The sequence below is a fragment of the Oryctolagus cuniculus genome, chromosome 2 (genome assembly GCF_051225735.1).
Source record: "Oryctolagus cuniculus isolate XC-2025 breed Fujian yellow rabbit chromosome 2, ASM5122573v1, whole genome shotgun sequence".
NCBI classification, from domain to species: Eukaryota; Metazoa; Chordata; class Mammalia; order Lagomorpha; family Leporidae; genus Oryctolagus; species Oryctolagus cuniculus.
In genome coordinates, this window is record NC_142868.1 from 123298780 (window position 1) to 123320059 (window position 21280).

At 42.1% G+C, this 21280-nt stretch overlaps 1 protein-coding gene across 1 annotated transcript in view; it reads left to right on the forward strand.

Annotated features, from left to right (window-relative positions):
* The first annotated feature begins 21145 nt into the window (after window positions 1-21145).
* SUCLG1 (succinate-CoA ligase GDP/ADP-forming subunit alpha) overlaps window positions 21146-21280 on the forward strand; it is a 31992-nt gene continuing 31857 nt past the window's right edge. Inside the window, exon 1 of the mRNA XM_002709684.5 lies at window positions 21146-21253. Coding sequence (XP_002709730.2) covers window positions 21157-21253 — 97 coding nt within the window. The 5' untranslated portion in view covers window positions 21146-21156. The remainder of the gene's footprint in view (window positions 21254-21280) is intronic.

Genomic DNA, 21280 nt, shown 5'->3' on the forward strand with positions numbered 1-21280 from the left:
TTCTGAGCTGAGCATGTAACTGGCCTTCAGGAAGGACTTGGAGGAATGAGACCTTCAACACTGGGGGAAAAAATGAAAATCCCTCTTGGATGGGAAGATGGTGAACTCTCCTGTTTGTTTACTGCAGCATGTAGCACTGCCTTGTGCAACCTTGCTGTTCTCTTCTATCATCATAATTACCCTAGATCTTACTCCAGAGAGAATATGAAAATGCTCTGTCTAGAGGATGGCACAAATCATTCCTTTATGATCCCCATCAGGTCTCCTTTCATCCCAATATCAGCCCTGAGTGGACACCCAAAGGTCGTGATCTCCTTCTCTTCCTTCTTTTCTTCTTCCTTTCTCCATTTTTCTATTCCTCTGTCTCCCCAAGCATTCCATCTGTATCTTGCTCCACCTCCACCCTGTGTTTGAGACTATTGAAAGTCATTCCAGACTCAATCCTAGGTGAAGAGTGATGAATAGAAATATAAGCTAATTCTTATGTGTAGAGTACCTACGTACAAACTCATTGGATAAGTTATCAGTGTCATAGCATAAATTCAATGTATTATTTTTAAAAACCTACCTTTCCATTAGAGATTATGATGGGAAAGAAGAAAGGAGGTCAGACAGACCGTGAACCCTACTCTATCAAACTATTCAGTGTTTTAACTGCTTCTTGTCCCTGTGTCTCCAATAAGACTCTTAGTAGGAACTGAATTTTTCATCTCTGAACTCAGAGCCCTGAATTAATCTCTGTAATACGAGCAGTCTTCAAAAGGTTCATGGAAAAAACTGCATAGACTTAAAAATTTTTTGCACCAAGGTGGGACTGTGACCTGAGATGCCAGGCTGCAGTTCGTGTCCTGGCTGCTCCTCTTCTGATCCAGCTCTCTGCTATGGCCTGGGAAAGCAGTAGAAGATGGCCCAAGTGTTTGGGTCCTTGCCATGTGGGAGACCTGGAAGAAGCTCCTGGCTCCTGGTTTCAGATCAGTCCAGCTCTGGCAGTTATGGCCATTTAGGGAGTGAACCAGCAGATGGAAGACCTCTCTCTCTGTCTCTCCCTCTCTCTGTCTGTAACTCTACCTCTCAAATAAATACATTAAAAATCTGTTAAAAAAAAGAAGCATAGTTATAGTGTGGCACATTCATGATAGCCCAGAATCTCCTCTGTTTTAGCAATGGTCAGAAGAAGAAAATGCCTCTTCCACCCCTTTGTAGAAGTAGTTCCCTAGTGAGGTTGTCTCTGCATCCAGTCAAGATAGAATTTTCCAAAACAGCCTTTAATTGATTTGTATCAATTGGCTGTTAGCAGTTAAATCCAATGATTTGGGCTCAAATATGAAACTGATGGCTATGCTATTGAGGCTTATCTCTGCCAAGTGAGGTAGAGATTCAAATCCAAACCTACAGGGACTACATAGAACCCACAGCCCCCATGGAGCCTTTCCCCTTGCTTTCTATCACTAGGAGCACTACTGCTACAATGATGATAATGATTTTATAGTTTCATGGTTAGAGAAACTAGGAGTCTTTAAAATGGAAGGAGCATCTTTGTATTATTTCTGGTTTCCCTCATTGTCTTTTAGATTTCAAAAAGACTCAAACCTGGTGTTCAAATCAGGCACACAATATAAACTATTTAATTGGCTGAGCCAAATAGGAGCAACAAAACCACTGCCTTCTGAGAAACAGTACCTTCCTAGCAAATATAACTCATTGGAACACTGAAAGAATACCTTGTCAAGTCATCCAAACATTTCAGTCAGTGGTCATAAAATTCTTAGCCTCTAGACTGGGTGTTCATTTTTTCTCCTATAGCAATGTGTTGGAGTGTTTTACTAGGATCAATGCCCACAATATGGAAGGGACTTCTCGGGATTTCAGATCTTATGACCTGAGTTCAAGTCCCAACTTTTGATTTTTGTGAACACTGCACCTGCCTTACCCAGTACAAAACTGCTGTCAGGTTTTGATTCTGGTCCAAGATGGAATAGACATGCTTCTCCCTTTTCCAATCAAAGACAGTTAAGATTCCTGTACATTATGAGTATATGAAACAAATATAAGAAGACTTTCAAATGCAGGGAGAAGATGGAAGGCTTATGAGGGATTTGAGACCTAAGGGATGACGTGGCTGTGAGTTTCTTCTTGCTTCATATATCCTGGACTGGATGATGGAGAACTCCGCAATCTAGAATCTCCTACAGGAGTAGAAAAGCATACCCTCTCTAGCTGAAAGGCCTGGATAGGGGAAGACTCACAAGATGGACAGCATTCAGAGTATAATCTCCTATCTCAGCCAAAAATCATGGTCCCATTAGCCTAGACTTCCACACTTGCTCAGCTGTAAGAGGTGCTCCCCTTTCCCTGTACTCACACAACTAAATTAGTGACAGGCTGGGACTTTCATTCCTGCTCAGAAACAATGAAGTCCTCCCATAAAGGTCTGAGTAGAACTCACAAAGGAGATGCTGAATAGCTACTCCTCATTATTGCCTAGCAATAATGAGCTACACTTCCTGCCTATGGTGTCAGAGGAAGCCACATGGGAAGCTGCAATTTTCACTACCAAGCAGTGGAACAAGGCATCTTCCATGCCCATTGTCCTTCCAGTAAATCTATAATTTACTATTGACTCCTGTAAATCTGTAATTATTTCAAAATAAAAGGTTGTTTTTTAAAACTCAATAACTTTTCTGTTCTTTTTTTCATTATCTCATGGTTATGCTAGGTGACTGTATGTCCTCAAGAGACAAAGGAGTGGAGAGCATGGTAAGAGAGGGAGAGGAGGAGAGAGAGAGGACCCCATATGACTGAGCAAATTTCTAAGGTCTATTTCCACATTTGTCCTCTGTGCTAGATGAGTTATTTCCCACTTGGTAGATAGCTTGGAGCTATCTTGCCTCTCATGCCATCACATTATGGTAATCCATATCTTAATTTTTATATTCCAATTTTTTTGCCCCCACAGTGATAAGAATTCAAAGCAGAAGTTTTAAGGTACAGAAGTGAGAGTAGGATTTATTAAAAAGAGAAAGGGTGAATATGCATTCAGGGGAGAGTGTTGGCTACCCTGCACAGAGAGATACCTGCCATGAGTTGGCCAGAGAGTTGCCTATGAGGAAAGAGTATGGGAGGAGGCCAGAGAAGGATCAATTAGGTCTATAAGCTGAGAAGCAAAAATGGCTGCTTCCATGTGTAAGGGTCCCCTTTATGGGGTTGGGTGTGGTATCCTAATTAAATATACAAATGGGTGGAGTTGTATATCGGGTGTGGTTTAGTGTGCATGAGGCTTTCTGGGTGTTTCATGGAGCTTCCACCTGGAGTTTAACTTCCACATGGTCATAATAGCATCTCCTCCTTCCTGGTCCTGGATGAGACACAGGTCCATCATGGGAAAGTGGATGTACTGGATTGACAGGTAAGGGGTGGAGTTACAATGCAGAGCTAGAGACAGACATGGTGAGAAAAATCTTCCAGTTCACCTATTCCTCCATATCTTTTATTTTTTTATTTTATTTTTTTTATATATATATTTTTTGACAGGCAGAGTGGACAGTGAGAGAGAGAGAGACAGAGAGAAAGGTCTTCCTTTGCCGTTGGTTCACCCTCCAATGGCCGGCGCGGCCGGCGCGCTGTGGCTGGCGCACCGCGCTGATCCGATAGCAGGAGCCAGGAGCCAGGTGCTTTTCCTGGTCTCCCATGGGGTGCAGGGCCCAAGCACCTGGGCCATCCTCCACTGCACTCCCTGGCCACAGCAGAGAGCTGGCCTGGAAGAGGGGCAACCGGGAAAGAATCCGGCGCCCCGACTGGGACTAGAACCTGGTGTGCCGGCGCCACTAGGCGGAGGATTAGCCTAGTGAGCCGCGGCGCTGGCCTATTCCTCCATATCAAGTCTGTTACCTTTACCACTGGCTGGCACATGCAGAACCAACATAAGAAGGACTTTGAGTATAAAAGGCTTTGAGTATAAAACTCTGAGAACTACTGGTCAAAAGCAAGGACTTGCCAAATGCCAGGGGCTGCATGAGGATCAGGTAGCGAACTTCTAAAAAGTGACTGATCTGAGAGATTCTGATTCCTTAGCTTCTGAAGAAGCGTTAGGGAGCCAAGGCTGCAGTGGTTACTGTTGGCTCCAACTGTTGATCTGACTCAGAGTTGAGCTTGGTGTTCAGAAATAATTCTTGATCTGCTTCATTCTAAATATATAAATTAGGGCATGCCATTTTCTCTCTGCTTTCGTTTGTATTTGTTTTGTAATGGTAGAGATTTTGCTTTCCTATTTTGGGCTAATTTTTAGGATAAAATGGAATACAAGAAAAATCTGAGGTGAAATAAGTGCTACCCACTCTATCTCCTACCTGTCTGACATTTGCATTTTTAACTGCCTTTTCCTGGAGGCCTCAATCCTGCTGGCAGGAAAAAAAAGCCAGGGAGATATAGACAGACTCCTTCCACAGAAGCTGTGCTCTCTGAGCATTGATTGCCTCCAAGGAAAACAAACTGGCTGCAACACCCAGAATGCCATTCAGAGCCACATCTGTCAGGCCCTGATAAGCCACAGCCAGGTCTGCCCCAAGGATTTGCCTCCTGAATCTTAGTTGTTGGAGAAAATGGAGCTGGGAATCTGAGGTTGCTGATGTCATGAGTGAGACCATTGGCCTGGACAGATTCCCCTGGCTGGTTTAAAGACCCAGAAGAATGGACACTCTCAGATTCCTCTAGGAGGGAGCAGTTTGCACTCTTTCAACCCATCGTTTCCAAATGAGGTGATGCTACTCAAAATCTTGATACATTAAGGTGACTGTCTGGTTTGATTTCATTTACAGGAAAATCCAAAACACTGAGCCATCTATTTCATTGCAAATATTATTTAAATACTATTGCTTTCAATACCATTGTAAAAATCAACTAGTTGGATCAGAGGGTTAGGGTTAGGTGCACTGGCCATTACCTACCATGGGCCAGGGAATATACAATTTATTTTGTGTGTGTTGTTCTTATTCCTTATAACTCTGAGAAGGGGCCTTGGGCACAGCACATAGGATATTACTTGGATTGCTTGCCTCCCATATCAAGGTGCCTGGGTTCAAGTCCTGGCTCTGCTTCCAATTTCAGCTTTCTGATGATGTGTATCGTGGGAGGCAGCAGGTGATGACTCAAGTACTTCAGTCCCTGCAACCCACATACTGAGTTGCTGGTTCCTGGCTTTGGTCTAGCCCAGTCCCAACTGTTGCAGGCATTTGGTAATTATACCACAAAATGGGAGATTTCTCTGTGTCTGTGGGTCTCTCTTCCTTTCAAATAAAATTTGAACAATTAAAAAAAAACCTGAGAGGTAGGTACTGTGATTCATATTTTACATATCAAGGAAGCCATGCAAGAGGGGTAACACCAAGAGATAAAACTATGAAGGTATTCCTGTATGTGGGGTCAGGAGAGGTGGTGGTGGGTGTTGGGGGCTTCTCTCTACTTAAGCAAAAGAAGTTGCCATCTATGTCATGACAGAGGCAGAGCCAGTAAATTCCCTGGTAGCCCTGAAAATAACTTCCTTTAGGCTAGTAGCATGGACCACCATAGGATGTGACTTCTCTTAGAGCAGGTGTAGAGGAGGGGCCACCATCATTGGGGAGAAAAAGAGTGGATGCTGGATTTGCAAGGTGCTAGATGCCTGGGCCTGTCTAGAACCAGTACTCCACGGTCACTGTGGCATCACTCAACAGGAAGTGAGGGTGTTCAACAATGCTGCTTGAGAACGTGGGCTTCTGTAGCCTGATCCTGTTACCACTGACTAGTTCTGCCAGAGTGTCAGAAACAGGTCCCTTCCTATCTCGTATTGTCATAAGCATCAAGTGAGACAGATGGGGATAGAGAAAAGAAGACCTGAACATCTGATTTCCTTGCTGTTTGCAGCATATGGGAAACAAAGCAAAGCCTACAAGCTGCTCCTTGAGGTTCGTTAAATAGAAATAAGGAAGTGAGACTCAGAGACATTAGGGGATTTTCCCATGGTGACATGTCTGCAGAGCTGGAGCAGAGGAGCTCTGGATGGTAAAGCCCACAACATTTATTTTCTTTTCTACATGTTAGTGAGGTGTGTCACATTCACCAGCACTAGATGGGTATACATAGGTTGGTTATTTTCAAGCTAGATCTTGTTTCCTTACTACTTACCATTTTCTCTCTCCTCTTTTGGGGCTGAGTTTATAATTTTTAAAGAAGAGATAACATTTTGTTATTATTAGACATTTGTAAGTCTCAGCTCCAATTCACAGATTAAGAGGGAATAATGAGGGACGTGTGGGCTGGCTCATGGTCTGGGGGTCCTGAGTGGTGGTAGTAGGACACAGATTCAAGGGCAGGAAGCCATTTCTGTGACTTTCCCTCTGCCTGGAATGCCTGCTGCCCACTGCTGTCCACCACATTGGCACCTGTACTTGCAAGTACATGCAAGTCTTTTCAATCAGTTGGTTCTAATGTGTTGCTAGAGGAACTAAGACAGAGACATTCTCTTAGTGAAAGGTTTGGTTGGAACCTCTAGGATGTAAGCCTGGAGTGAGAAAAGTCTTTATGAAAATTTATTTAAACTACTGGATCTACCTATGTCTGAGGGATATGTCCTACATTTTCTGGGTTAAATGAGCCTATAAAAACAATGATAGATGTTTATTATGTTTACAATTTATGAGTTTCTCTAATAAGTATTTTACATGTGTTATCTTGTTTAATCCATAAAATAATCCTATGAGGCAGGCACTACTATTATCTGTATTTTACAATTGGGGAAACTGAGGCACACCGATTTCCAGGTAAGGTATAAACCTGGGAAATGTACTACAGGGAAATAAAGCATTATCTTGGAGGTGATTTTTTTTTGCTTGATAGAAACAGTTTGCATCTCTACCAAGCAAAAACCCATAAGTTAACTTGAAGCTTCATGAAGTCTAGATCTGAATTATATCACTTCATCTTTAAAGAAGTAAAAACTATTGACTGCTCTTTCTGGCTATAAAAGTAATGTGTTAACTTTGGAACAAATGTGGAATACATTTAAAAGGATAAATCCCAAAGAAGTAGTTATCTGTAAAATTTATAATGAATAAATGTATTACTTTTGTCTTAACTGTGAAACCATGTCAAACAGAGGTTTATCCTTATAGAGAATAAAACAACCCTCCTGGTTTTGTTAGACAATGTTCCACAACCTGGCAAGCAGATCTCGTCAATTTCTGTCAGGGAATATCACTCTACAAAGCTCAACCTTCTCACTCATTTCACAACTACAGCAAGTCCTAGTGGAAAAGTCACACTCCGTAGCCCCAGGCCATGAAAGCACTGACCAGGATGAGTGGTGGAGCCTCTGGGTAGTTTTGGAGATGTTTTTCGGTGGTGTCCTTTGTCTTTCAGGAACGTGGGCCATTCTCTGTCTGCCAGTCCTTTCTCAGACCATAACCAGCTTCCCAAGGTTTCTTCCTTTTCCATAAGCCTCAGGGACCTGCTCTTCTCTCTTTTTTAGTGTTAACTCTTAGGATGCTTCTTTGGCCCTCTATTTCCTACTTCCTCGAGGCTACCAAGTGAGTGACAATGTCTTCTGCTAGACTGAAGAGACTTGGAGACTCTTGCTTCCTGCTGGTATCTTTCCAGAATTGTGCATATAAATCAGTAATTTGTGTGGGGACATTAATGTCTCTTAAAATGCAAATATTTAATGTTGGAGGGTATATTAAACTAGGCCACAGCCCTAGTATAACTAATTCCCATGAGACAGCATTGACTTGGAAAATAGAACAAGTCTGCATGGGTTCTTAAAGGTGGGAGGTGAATGGCTGGACCCCATGTGGAACAGTATGAGAGCTCTGGCTATTTAGGAAGAGGAAAGGAGTCACCTTCAGAGGAATGAGAGGATCACTGAGTAGGGAAAGGAGGCACACCCACCTCAAGCTGTGTTCTTTATGGCTTTGCTGAGTACTGACTTGTGCTTGCTCATCAAACTTTCTCCTTCTCAGAGGGCCAAATCTGCAATAGGGCTCAAGCATGAGGAAAAGAAACCATACTTGGGATCCATTTTTTCCAGAGGAGAGGTCAAAGCTTTTGATGTTCCTGTGGGATCCAGTGTGGATGAAGTGGAGGTGCTGAGTGAATCAATCATCTGGTAAACTGTTAAGGCACTGAAGAAGGTCCTGCAGGTGCATTTCAGAAAGTTCCTTGTCTCCAGTCTTTAGGAAAGGCAACCTTAGGACTTGCAGTGGCAGTCCCTATTGGGGGAGAAGAAAAGTCTGCCTCTGTCCAGACCAGCCATAGCTGTTAGCACGTTCTTAGAATTGTGCTATGTGACTCTGGCCTCAGAATCAGCTCTTAAGGCATTCGGATCTGGCTGAAGAGCCCATGAGAGTATTTTAGGCATGGAAAACCAAGACACTCTGGGAAAAAAAAGAAGACCTAAATGAAAAATCTCTACAAGTGAGATCCCAGTGGAGAGAACGGGGCCATCAAAGAAGGAGGTACCTTTCTCTGAAGGGAGGAGAGAACTTCCACTTTGACTAAGACCCTGTCGGAATAAGATGGAAGTAAGCGAACTCAAAAGGCTGCCATAGCCTTGGCAATTCATGACTAGAGCCTAAGGAGATTACTGACGCCATAAACAAGAGTGTCAATTTGTTAAGTCAACAACAGGAGTCACTGTGTACTTACTCCTCATGTGGGATCTGTCCTTAATGTGTTGTCCAATGTGAAGTAATGCTATAACTAGCACTGAAACAGTATTTTACACTTTGTGTTTCTGTGTGGGTGCAAACTGATGAAATCTTTACTTAATATATACTGAATCGATCTTCTGTATATAAAGATAATTGAAAATGAATCTTGATGTGAATGGAATGGGAGAGGGAGCGGGAGATGGGAGGGGTGCAACTGGGAGGGAAGCTATGGGGGGGGAGGAAGCTATTATAATCCATAAACTGTACTTTGGAAATTTATATTTACTAAATAAAAGTTAAAAAAAAAGAATTGTGCTATGTGGTTTTGTCTGTCTTTGAGGCTGTACCTCAGATGAAAATAATCCCCAGGCTTTCTGACTCATCCCTCCTCCTAGTATTCCAAAAGCTGAAGCTTTGTCTGGGGTTGTTTCTGACTTGTGTTTCTCCATCTTCCTTAAGAAAGACAAAGTAAAGAAGCTCCCCAGTCTATCCATTTGCTTTATGAAGGGGTTAGGCTAACTCAGCTAAGCTGTAAACACATTTCTCTTCAGGTGTGCTTGTATCTCTGGGGATGAAGCAGCTGACCCTCCTGTGGAAGACAGATTTTTCTTTTTTTTAAACTTTTATTTAATGAATATAAATTTCCAAAGTACAGCTTATGGATTACAATGGCTTCCCCCCCATAACGTCCCTCCCACCCGCAACCCTCCCCTTTCCCACTCCCTCTCCCCTTCCATTCACATCAAGATTCATTTTTGATTCTCTTTATATACAGAAGATCAGTTTAGCATACATTAAGTAAAGATTTCAACAGTTTGCTCCCACACAGAAACATAAAGTGAAAAATACTGTTTGAGTACTAGTTATAGCATTAAATCTCAATGTACAGCACACTAAGGACAAAGATCCTACATGAGGAGTAAGTGCACAGTGACTCCTGTTGTTGAGTTAACAAATTGACACTCTTGTTTATGGCCTCAGTAATCACCCTAGGCTCTTGTCATGAGCTGCCAAGGCTATGGAAGCCCCCTGAGTTCACCAACTCTGATCATATTTAGACAAGGCCATGGTCAAAGTGGAAGTTCTTTCCTCCCTTCAGAGAAAGGTACCTCCTTCTTTGATGACCCGTTCTTTCCACTGGGATCTCACTTGTGGAGATCTTTCATTTAGGTTTTTTTTTTTCCCCCAGAGTGTGTTGGCTTTCCATGCCTGAAATACTCTCATGGGCTTTTCAGCCGGATCCGCATGCCTTAAGGGCTGATTCTGGGGCCAGAGTGCTGTTTAGGACATCTGCCATTCTATGGGTCTGCTGTGTATCTCACTTCCCATGTTGGATCGTTCTCTCCCTTTTTTATTCTATCAGCTAGTATTTGCAGACACTATTCTTGTTTATGTGATCCCTTTGGTTCTTAGTCCTATCATTATGAGCAATTGTGAACAGAAATTGATCACTGGGACTAGTGAGATGGCATTGGTACATGCCACCTTGATGGGATTGAATTGGAATCCCCTGGTATGTTTCTAACTCTACTGTTTGAGGTAAGTCAGCTTGAGCATGTCCCAAATTGCACATCTCTTCCCTCTCTTATTCCCACTCTTATATTTAACAGCGATCACTTTTCAGTTAAGTTTCAGCACTTAAGAAGAATTGTGTATTGATTACAGTATTCAACCAAAAGTATTAAGTAGAACAAACAAAAAAAATACTAAGAGGGATAACATATTAAGTTGTTCATCAACAGTCAGGGCGAGGGCTGATCAAGTCACCGTTTCTCATAGTGTTCATTTCACTTTAACAGGTTTCCTTTTTGGTGCTGAGTTAGGTGTCACCTATCAGGGAGAACATGTGATATTTGTCCCTTTGGGATTGTCTTATTTCACTCAGCATAATGTTTTCCAAATTCCTAACAGGGATCACTTTTCAGTTAAATTTAAACACCTAAGAATAATTGTGTGTTAATTCAGAGTTCAACCAATAGTACTAGAACAAAAAAAATACTAAAATGGATAAAGTATTACATTGTACATCAACCGTCAGGACAAGAGCTGATCAAGTCATTGTTTCTCATAGTGTCCATTTCATTTCAACAAGTTTCCCCCTTGGTGCTCAGTTAGTTGTCCCCGATCAGGGAGAACATATGATATTTGTCCCTTTGGGAATGGCTTAATTCACTCAGCATGATGTTTTCCAGATTCCTCCATCTTGTTGCAAATGACCAGGTTTTGTTTTTTTGACTGCTGTATAGTATTCTATAGAGTACATGTCCCATAATTTCTTTATCCAGTCTACTGTTGATGGGCATTTGGGTTGGTTCCAGATCTTAGCTATTGTGAATTGAGCTGCAATAAACATTAAGGTGCAGACAGCTTTTTTGTTTGCCAATTTCATTTCCTTTGGGTAAATTCCAAGGAGTGGGATGGCTGGGTTGAATGGTAGGGTTATATTCAGGTTTCTGAGGAATCTCTAGACTGACTTCCATAGTGGCTTAACCAATTTGCATTCCCACCAACAGTGGGTTAGTGTCCCTTTTCCCCCACATCCTCTCCAGCATCTATTGTTGGTAGATTTCTGGATGTGAGCCATTCTAACCGGGGTGAGGGGAAACCTAATTGTGGTTTTGATTTGCGTTTCCCTGATTGCTAGTCATCTTGAACATTTTTTCATGTGTCTGTTGGCCATTTGGATTTCCTCTTTTGAAAAATGTCTATTGAGGTCCTTGACCCATCTCTTAAGTGGGTTGTTTGTTTTGATCTGCACCGGCCCTGAGCCTAGCAGAAAAACCTGACTCTGGGTGGGGGTGAATTAGCAGGAGATTAGGACCTAGTGAATTTGTGGTGCTACTGAACTGACACTGTGAAAAAAAGAGACGGTGGGGGAGAAAACTCACGGAATTCACGTGAGTACTCTCCAGAGACGCGACAATTCCATAACTTTGGCAACCCAGTGGGAGACTGAAGGAGAATTGGAGCCCGCTCTGAGGGCAGAACAGATTCCCTGTGTGGTCCTTGGGAAAGAGCTTCCGATCTCTGGCTCCTGTGGGTATATCATTTGCCTGCTAACAACCTCCAACTTCGTTCAGCTGTGCGGAATTACTTCCCTTTTGAATCAAAAAAAGAAAGAAAGAAAGAGATCTACCACGCCTAACCTGGGAGTGTCACCTTTGGTACACCAAACAGAGCTCTCAGGCCACACCCATCTCAAGCCTCTAAGGCTCCATCAAAAACAGATAGTCCACTTTATCTAGAGTCATAGTATAACAAGAAAAATCACCACAGTGAAGAAACCAAATATCTCCAATATGCCAAATAACAAACGCAAAAACCAAGGTAATAAGAACAAGGAAGTCACTATGACGCCCCCAAATGAAAAAGACACCCCAATTCAAGATTATGAAGATGATGACATAGAAGAAATGCAAGAAGCAAATCTCAAAAAATTGATAAGAACATTAAGACGTTCTCAAAAACAAATTCTTGAACTACAGAAATCCTTAATGGACAAGATAGAAAATCTCTCTCGTGAAAATGAAATATTAAGGAGGAATCAAAATGAAATGAAACAACTAGTAGAACAGGAAACTGTGATAGTGACGAGAAATCATAATGAAGTGAAGAATTCAATAGATCAAATGACAAACACATTAGAGAGCCTTAAAAACAGAATGGGTGAAGCAGAAGAGAGAATATCGGACTTAGAAGACAGAGAACAGGAAAGGATACAGTCAGACCAAAGAAAAGAAGAGGAAATTAGAAATCTAAAACATATTGTCAGGAATCTTCAGGATACTATTAAAAAACCCAACATTCGGGTTCTAGGAGTTCCTGAAGGCATGGAGAGGGAGAAAGGATTAGAAGGCCTTTTTAGTGAGATATTAGCAAAAATTTCCCAGGTTTGGAGGACAGAGAAATCCTAGTACAGGAAGCTCATAGAACCCCTAATAAACACGACCAAAAGAGATCCTCACCACAGTGAAACATAAAGAAAAGATCCTAAAATGTGCAAGAGAGAAACGTCAGATTACTCTCAGAGGATCTCCAATCAGACTCACAGCTGACTTCTCATCAGAAACTCTATAAGCTAGGAGGGAATGGCGAGATATAGCCCAGGTACTAAGAGAGAAAAACTGCCAGCCCAGAATATTATATCCTGCAAAGCTATCATTTGTGAATGAAGGTGAAATAAAGACTTTTCATAGCAAACAGAAATTGAAAGAATTTGTTGCCACTCGTCCAGCCCTGCAAAAGATGCTTAAAGATGTGTTGCACACAGAAACACAGAAATACGGTCATCAGTATGAAAGAAGGTAAAGGAAGGAAACCTCACAGCAAAAGATCACAGGGAATTCAAAGCATATATTAGAACTTATCTTTGGCAAATGGCAGGGCAAAGTTACCACTTATCATTAGTCACATTGAACATTAATGGCCTGAACTGTCCAGTTAAAAGACACCGATTGGCTGATTGGCTTAAGGAACAAAACCCATCTATTTGCTGCTTACAAGAAACACATCTTTCCAACAAAGATCCATACAGACTGAAAGTGAAAGGCTGGAAAAAGATATTCCATGCCAACAGAAATGAAAAAAGAGCAGGTGTAGCCATCTTAATATCGGACAACATAAACTTTACCACAAAAACTGTTAGGAGAGACAAAGAGGGACACTATATAATGATTAAGGGATCAATTCTACAGGAAGATATAACAATTATCAATGTATATGCACCTAATTACAGGGCACCGGTCTATTTAAAAGATATGTTAAGGGACTTAAAGGGAGACTTAGATTCCAATACAATAGTACTGGGGGACTTCAATACTCCACTCTCAGAAATAGACAGATCAATAGGACAGAAGATCAACAAGGATACAGTGGATTTAAACGACACTATAGCCCAAATGGATCTAACAGATATATACAGAACTTTCAATCCTACAGCTACAGATTTTACATTCTTCTCAGCAGTGCATGGAACCTTCTCTAGGATTGACCACATACTAGGCCATAAAGCAAGTCTCAGCAAATTCAAAAGAATTAGAATCATACCATGCAGCTTCTAAGACCATAAAGGAATGAAGTTGGAAATTAGCAACTCAGGAATCCCTAGAGCATATGCAAACACATGGAGATTGAACAACATGCTCCTGAATGAACAATGGGTCATAGAAGAAATTAAAAGAGAAATCAAAAACTTTCTGGAAGTAAATGAGGATAACAGCACAACATACCAAAACTTATGGGAAGCAGCAAAAGCAGTGTTAAGAGGAAAGTTTATATCAATAGGTGCGTACATCAAGAAATTGGAAAGGCACCAAATAGATGAGCTTTCAATTCACCTCAAGGATCTAGAAAACCTACAGCAAATCAGACCCAAATCTAGTAGGAGAAGAGAAATAATTGAAATCAGAGAAGAAATCAACAGCATTGAATCAAAAAAAAATTACAAAAAATCAGCCAAACGAGGAGCTGGTTTTTTGAAAAAATAAACAAAATCGACACCCCATTGGCCCAACTAACTAAAAAAAGAAAAGACCCAAATCAATAAAATCAGAGATGAAAAAGGAAACGTAGCAACAGACACCACAGAAATAAAAAGAATCATCAGAAATTACTACAAATGATTTGTATGCCAGCAAACAGGGAAACCTATCAGAAATGGATAGATTCTTGGACACATGCAACCTACCTAAATTGAACCAGGAAGACATCGAAAACCTAAACAGACCCATAACTGAGACAGAAATTGAAACAGTAATAAAGGCCCTCCCAACAAAGAAAAGCCCAGGACCAGATGGATTCACTGCTGAATTCTACCAGACATTTAAAGAAGAACTGACTCCAATTCTTCTCAAACTATTCAGAACAATCGAAAAAGAGGGAGTCCTCCCAAATTCTTTCTATGAAGCCAGCATCACCTTAATTCCTAAGCCAGAAAAAGATGCAGCATTGAAAGAGAATTACAGACCAATATCCCTGATGAACATAGATGCAAAAATCCTCAATAAAATTCGGGCCAATAGAATGCAACAACACATCAGAAAGATCATCCACCCAGACCAAGTGGGATTTATCCCTGGTATGCAGGGATGGTTCAATGTGCGCAAAACTATCAATGTGATACACCACATTAACAGACTGCAGAAGAAAAACCATATGATTATCTCAATAGATGCAGAGAAAGCATTTGATAAAATACAACACCCTTTCATGTTGAAAACTCTAAGCAAACTGGGTATGGAAGGAACATTCCTCAATACAATCAAAGCAATCTATGAAAAACCCACAGCCAACATCCTATTGAATGGGGAAAAGTTGGAAGCATTTCCACTGAGATGTGGTACCAGACAGGGATGCCCACTCTCACCACTGCTATTCAACATAGTTCTGGAAGTTCTAGCCAGAGCTATTAGGCAAGAAAAAGAAATTAAAGGGATACAAATTGGGAAGGAAGAACTCAAACTATCCCTCTTTGCAGGTGATATGATTCTTTACTTAGGGGACCCAAAGAACTCTACTAAGAGACTATTGGAACTCATAGAAGAGTTTGGCAAAGTGGCAGGATATAAAATCAATGCACAAAAATCAACAGCCTTTGTATACACAGACAATGCCACGGCTGAGGAAGAACTTCTAAGATCAATCCGATTCACAATAGCTAAAAAACAATCAAATACCTTGGAATAAACTTAATGAAGGACGTTAAGGATTTCTACGATGAAAATCACAAAACCTTAAAGAAAGAAATAGAAGAGGACACCAAGAAATGGAAAAACCTTCCATGCTCATGGATTGGAAGAATCAATATCATCAAAATGTCCATTCTCCTGAAAGCAATTTATACATTCAATGCAATACCAATCAAGATACCAAAGACCTTCTTCTCAGATCTGGAAAAAATGATGCTGAAATTCATATGGAGACACAGGAGACCTCGAATAGCTAAGGCAATCTTGTTCAACAAAAACAAAGCTGGAGGTATCACAATACCAGATTTCAGGACATACTACAGGGCAGTTTTAATCAAAACAGCATGGTACTGGTACAGAAACAGATGGATAGACCAATGGAACAGAATTGAAACACCAGAAATCAACCCAAACATCTACAGCCAACTCATATTTGATCAAGGATCCAAAACCAGTCCCTGGAGTAAGGACAGTCTATTCAATAAATGGTGCTGGGAAAATTGGATTTCCACGTGCAGAATCATGAAGCAAGACCCCTACCTTTCACCTTACACAAAAATTCACTCAACATGGATTAAAGACCTAAATCTATGACCTGACACCATCAAATTATTAGAGAGCATTGGAAAAACCCTGCAAGATACAGGTACCATCAATGACTTCCTGGAATACACCCCAGAAGCACAGGCAGTCAAAGCCAAAATTAACATTTGGGATTGCATCAAATTGAGAAGTTTCTGTACTGCAAAAGAAACAGTCAGGAAAGTGAAGAGGCAACCAACAGGATGGGAAAATATATTTGCAAACTATGCAGCTGATAAAGGGTTGATAACCAGAATCTACAAAGAAATCAAGAAACTCCACAACATCAGACTTTTTCTTTAGAAGGAAGCTGGCAGAACTGGACCCAGAAAAAGATTCTTTGTATTCCTTATCCATATGGCAGAATCAGACTGTGAATACCCACAGAACTTTAGCACATCCAGGTTACAGTAGGAAGAGGCTTTGTAATATTAATGAATCCTGGGGCCAGTGTTGTGGCGTAGTGGGTAAAGCCTCTGTTTGCAGTGCCAGCATCCCTTATGGGCACTGTTGCGAGACCTGGCTGCTCCACTTCTGATCCAGCTCTCTGCTATGGCCTGGGAAAGCAGTGGAAGATGGCCCAAGTCTTTGGGTCCCTGCATGTGCATGGAAGACCTGGAAGAAGCTCCTGCTGGCTTTGGATTGGCACAGCTCCAGCCATTGCAGCCATATGGGGAGTGAACTGGAAAATGAAAGATCTCTCTCTGCCTCTGTAACTCTGCCTTTCAAATAAATAAATAAATATTAAAAAATACTAATGGATGCTTTTCCTTCCCATATTGCCTTCTGTTCACCCTTTGCTCACCAATATTTATATCTCCTTTCCCTACCAATTTCTGTTCGGCATTATCTGTCCATTGCTCTAGGAAAGGAAATGTGTATCACTAAGATCCAAGGACAGAAATAACTTAGAACAAAAATTTGAGCTAGTATCTCTAAGATCAGAAAAGGTCCCAGAGTAGCGAAGAAGAAAGAAAACCAGGAAGGCTTAAGTGTTGGTCCCCTGGCCTCCACTTTCCAAGCTTGGAGGTGGAAGGAGGTGGGTAGCCAGAGGAATCACCAGAAAAGTTTGAGGGGTTCATGAAGTAGGGACTTGTGGAAGGGAGAGGGAGATAGAAAGGTTGAGGTTGAGGGAGTGAGCAAGTGTGCATGCCAGCCAGTGTAGACCAGTGGCAAGATGCAGTTAAATGGTAAGCGAGCAGGGATATTTCTTTGGCCCAGAGAGGCTGGAAGTTTCTTACGTGCCTATAACCAGACCAAAAGGAGTTTTGCAAGTAGGAATAATGGATGATACAGCAGGAGCATAGGCCAACAGATGAGGGCCAGATGGGAAGAGGTTTGTGTCAGGAGATGCCAGCATGCGCAGAAGACCAAATGCCCCCTTCACCACAACTGCCTTACCTTTGAATTATTCTAGGGATTAAGACAAATCTCTGGGGTAGGGAAAACAATTTGAAATCCTGGCAGAATGGGGGCTTATACTAAACTCAATTGCTTTTAAACTGAATATAATTGTTCTTATGCATAAAGTGCCAAAATTTCTTGATTAGGCCAAAAATGCATTAGACTATTGGTCAGATTCTTCTCCTTTCTGGTCTGATTGGACTACATATGGTAGTGACTATAACCAATTTATTCCTTAAATACAATGCAAATGAGAGACTTTGCTTCCACTGAATCAGCACATTTCTTAGCTCAGACCTGTCAGGATTCTTGGTTGCAAACAGTAGAGACTATATCTGGTTTTAAAAAAAAAAAAAAAAACTCAAAAAATAGAGGTCCTGAGGCTGCTACCGTGGGAACCAGCCATCCCAGCTCTCAGTCTCTAGACTCCACCATCAGCCTTGTGTATAATCCTAACTGTCTCTGCTTATTCCTACAGTAGTGATGACACAGAAGGGCAGGAGAGGGGGAACAGGTATATACTCATTTTACATACACAAGATACAAAATAGCTCAACATATGCAAAATAGCTCTGGAAGGATATTCAAGAAATTTGATAGGTTTCGCCTGGGGGAAACTGGGTGGTGGAGAGATAGGTGGAAGATTTCTCACAATATACAATTATTATGTCTTTTGAATTTTGATCTATGGGAATATATTACTTATTTAAAAATCAATCATTAAAATTCTATCCAAATAAGAACTTCAAATTCATACCTAAATTAGAATGCACCCTCCCCCTACAGGTCTGGTAAGAGTTTGGCTCCACAATCCAAAGCTGAGAAGGAATCAAACTTTGTTTTCTTTCCTTTCCCCTTTGGCTCTTCTGTTCACCTCTTGCCCTTGGTTTCTGCAGGGAAAGAATGAGATTAGGATAAAATCTCTTAGATGGTGCTATTTGTGGTTCTCTCCCAATGTTCCAGACACTCTGATCTGCTGGCTCTCTGAGGGCACTTCATGGATTTTTCAGAAGCTCCTCTCCCCCTCCACTGCCTAGGGAACTCCATCCACAGAGTCTTCTGGTAATGGTGAGCCAGGTGCTCTTGGGCTCATCTCTAGTAAACTTCCCTGCCTACTGCCACCCCCTCCCCACCCCACCACTACCCTGGGGTCTTCTCTGGTCTTTTAATATAGAGTTCTCTGCCCCAGAAGATGGCATTCTTGGGATGAAAGCCTCAGCTTTCCTTCCTGGCACACACTTCACTCATGGCAACAATATTCATCTTGCTACACCAAATACTGCCCTACTTGCCAATAAGGGCTGCACCAGCCAGCCTCCTGCCTTTAGAATTCTCTGGGCAGGAGGCAGACATAAGTCTTCACATTTAGGCCTGCCTTCCAAACCAAAGATTTCCCAAGCACGCTACCCTCTAGGGCACTGAGGCGGGTTCATGAATGTCTGCAGTTTTGCAGGGATTAAGCACCAGCCTTCTTTGGGCCAACAATTTATGGGGATGGGGGTGGGAGGAAATAACCCCATTAAGCTGATAACTTGTAATTCAGAAGAATCAACCCCCTTATTAAGTGAATTCCAGTCTCCTGCTTATTTGAGTGACCCTGGATTGTCAGAGTAAGAATCCAAAGACAACTCTGGCCACTTCTTGTCAAACTCTATAGAATGGCAACTCTTAGTGTGCTCTACTTAGGATGCAGTGAAATTTATGGCCTGCTGCCCTCAGCTTTAGGGTTTTAGTCAAAATTGTGACAAACAGAAATTTTCCATTCCACATTTTTTACACACATTAGTTAAAACCTTTAAAACATCATGCTGACATGTGAAGAAAGCTCTTAGCTATATTAATAACTATCATATAATGACATTGTTTATGATGTACTAAGAATTTGACATAGTAAATGTAAACTGCTCACAACACTTTTTTTTTTTAAAGATTTATTTATTTATTTGAAAGTCAGAGTTATACAGAGAGAGGAGAGGCAGAGAGATCCATCCAATGGTTCACTCCCCAGATGGCCGCAATGGCTGGAGCTGTGCTGATCTGAAGCCAGCAGCCAGGAGCTTCTTCCGGGTCTCCCACATGGGCGCAGGGGCCCAAGGACTTGGGCCATAGCAGAGAGCTGGACAGGAAGTGGAGCAGCCGGGTCTCAGACCAGCGTCCATATAGGATGCTGGCGCTTCAGGCCAGGGCGTTAACCCACTGCGCCACAGCGCTGGCCCCTGCTCACAACACTCTTATGGGGTAGGGAGTTTCAACCTCTCAGTGAGAAAATCTGAAACTGAGGCCACACAGCCAGTGGCAGAGCTGGAATTTAAATCCAGAAGTGTCTGATTTTCAACTTCAATCTGCATATAAAGCTGAGAGGTATATTTACTGTCTAGTGTAACTGTTCCCCATCTGTGAGCTTCTGAAGTGGGGTGAGAATGTAGTTATTCAAGGGATTAACAAATCCTTAAGTTCATCAAACGTTATCTGTGGTTTCCATAAGTAATGTATATACTAATATTTCTTCTACATATAAATTCAGTTGAACAAATAATGAGTTTTCTCTTTGTCCGGCACTGTTCTAGGTGCTGGAGATACATCAGTGTGTAAAACAAGCTAAAATGTCTATATTTATAGAACTATAAATTCATTAAAATCATACTGAAATTATTTAACTTTTGTCACCATATCTTTTATCAAGTAAATGGAAGTAAATGTATAGATAATATCAAATGGAGGCTCAGAAAGAATTTTGCTATTTAAAATGGATCTTCATATCGGATGTAGTTGGAAAGCACTGATCATATTGAACTTTGAGGGATTCAATTATCACAGGGGAATGACCCCCTAGGTGAGGAAGTTTGCTTGCAGCTAAGTTCAACTTCAGACTGAAAATATTTGGGACATAGAGGAAATATTGGGCAATCTCCTTGGGTAGTGCCACTCACCCATCACACAGCTCAGTGCGAATTATGACTACCTAAATAAACCAGGTCGACAGTGTTACTGATGATAGTGACGAGGAACCTCAGGAGCACAGTTTTAGGCAAGGAAGCAGATGACTTTACCTCTTGTTTACCTTTTGACCCTAGGACTGAGGTTCCTTCTAGAGCTCCTACAGGAATGAAGGGTTCGTGCACGCAAGGAACAAAGTCACGTGACCTCGGACTTCTTGGGCTCCTCAGAGCAAAAGCAGTTTACACACTTCGTGCTAGCCAAGAGGTGTGCGACGGTTTGCTAAACCAAAGGATTCCTAAGTTCAGGGAAGGCCTCAGTAAGAGTTTGGTCTTTTTGGCCCGGACCTTCCCTCCACCGGCCACCGGCAGGAGTAGACTGGCTACACCATCCGCAGTCCTTCCGGGTTTCAAGCAAGGGCAGGCGATAAACGAGGGGCAGGGGACTGGCCTACACATGGAAAGTTCTGCACGGCTCCTTATACCTCACCTCGCAGTTTCTCCACTCCCTTTGTCCCTTCGCCCCTCACCTCCTGGCGTGGACCGCCCACTGGCCCTTTCGCGGCTCTTGACCCAGGCGCCCGCTTAAAAACTACACTTCCCACAATGCCACGCGCCGACCAGTCTTCATGGGGTTCCCCTAATGCCGTTATAATTAAGGTAATTCAAATTCGCATTTCCGAGGACGAAGATATTTATTATATGCTCTCTGAGAATCTGTCGCTACTCTTTCTCCACACAGCATGTCCACTTTCAGTAAAGAGTCCCCCATTTCAGGAAATTCTGTCAGGCTATTGCTTTGGCCACCCTGTCCCACAGGCTTCGGGCCCTGCAAGGTCCCCGGGGGCCTAGCAGTGTCATTGGTGGATGACCGCAGCCCTAGCCGCTGCCGCTGCTACCGCGACCATGGTCTCTGGCAGCAGCGGCCTCGTCGCCGCCCGCCTGCTGTCGCGCACCTTCCTCCGTGAGTGGGGCCGGGACTCCATTTTCC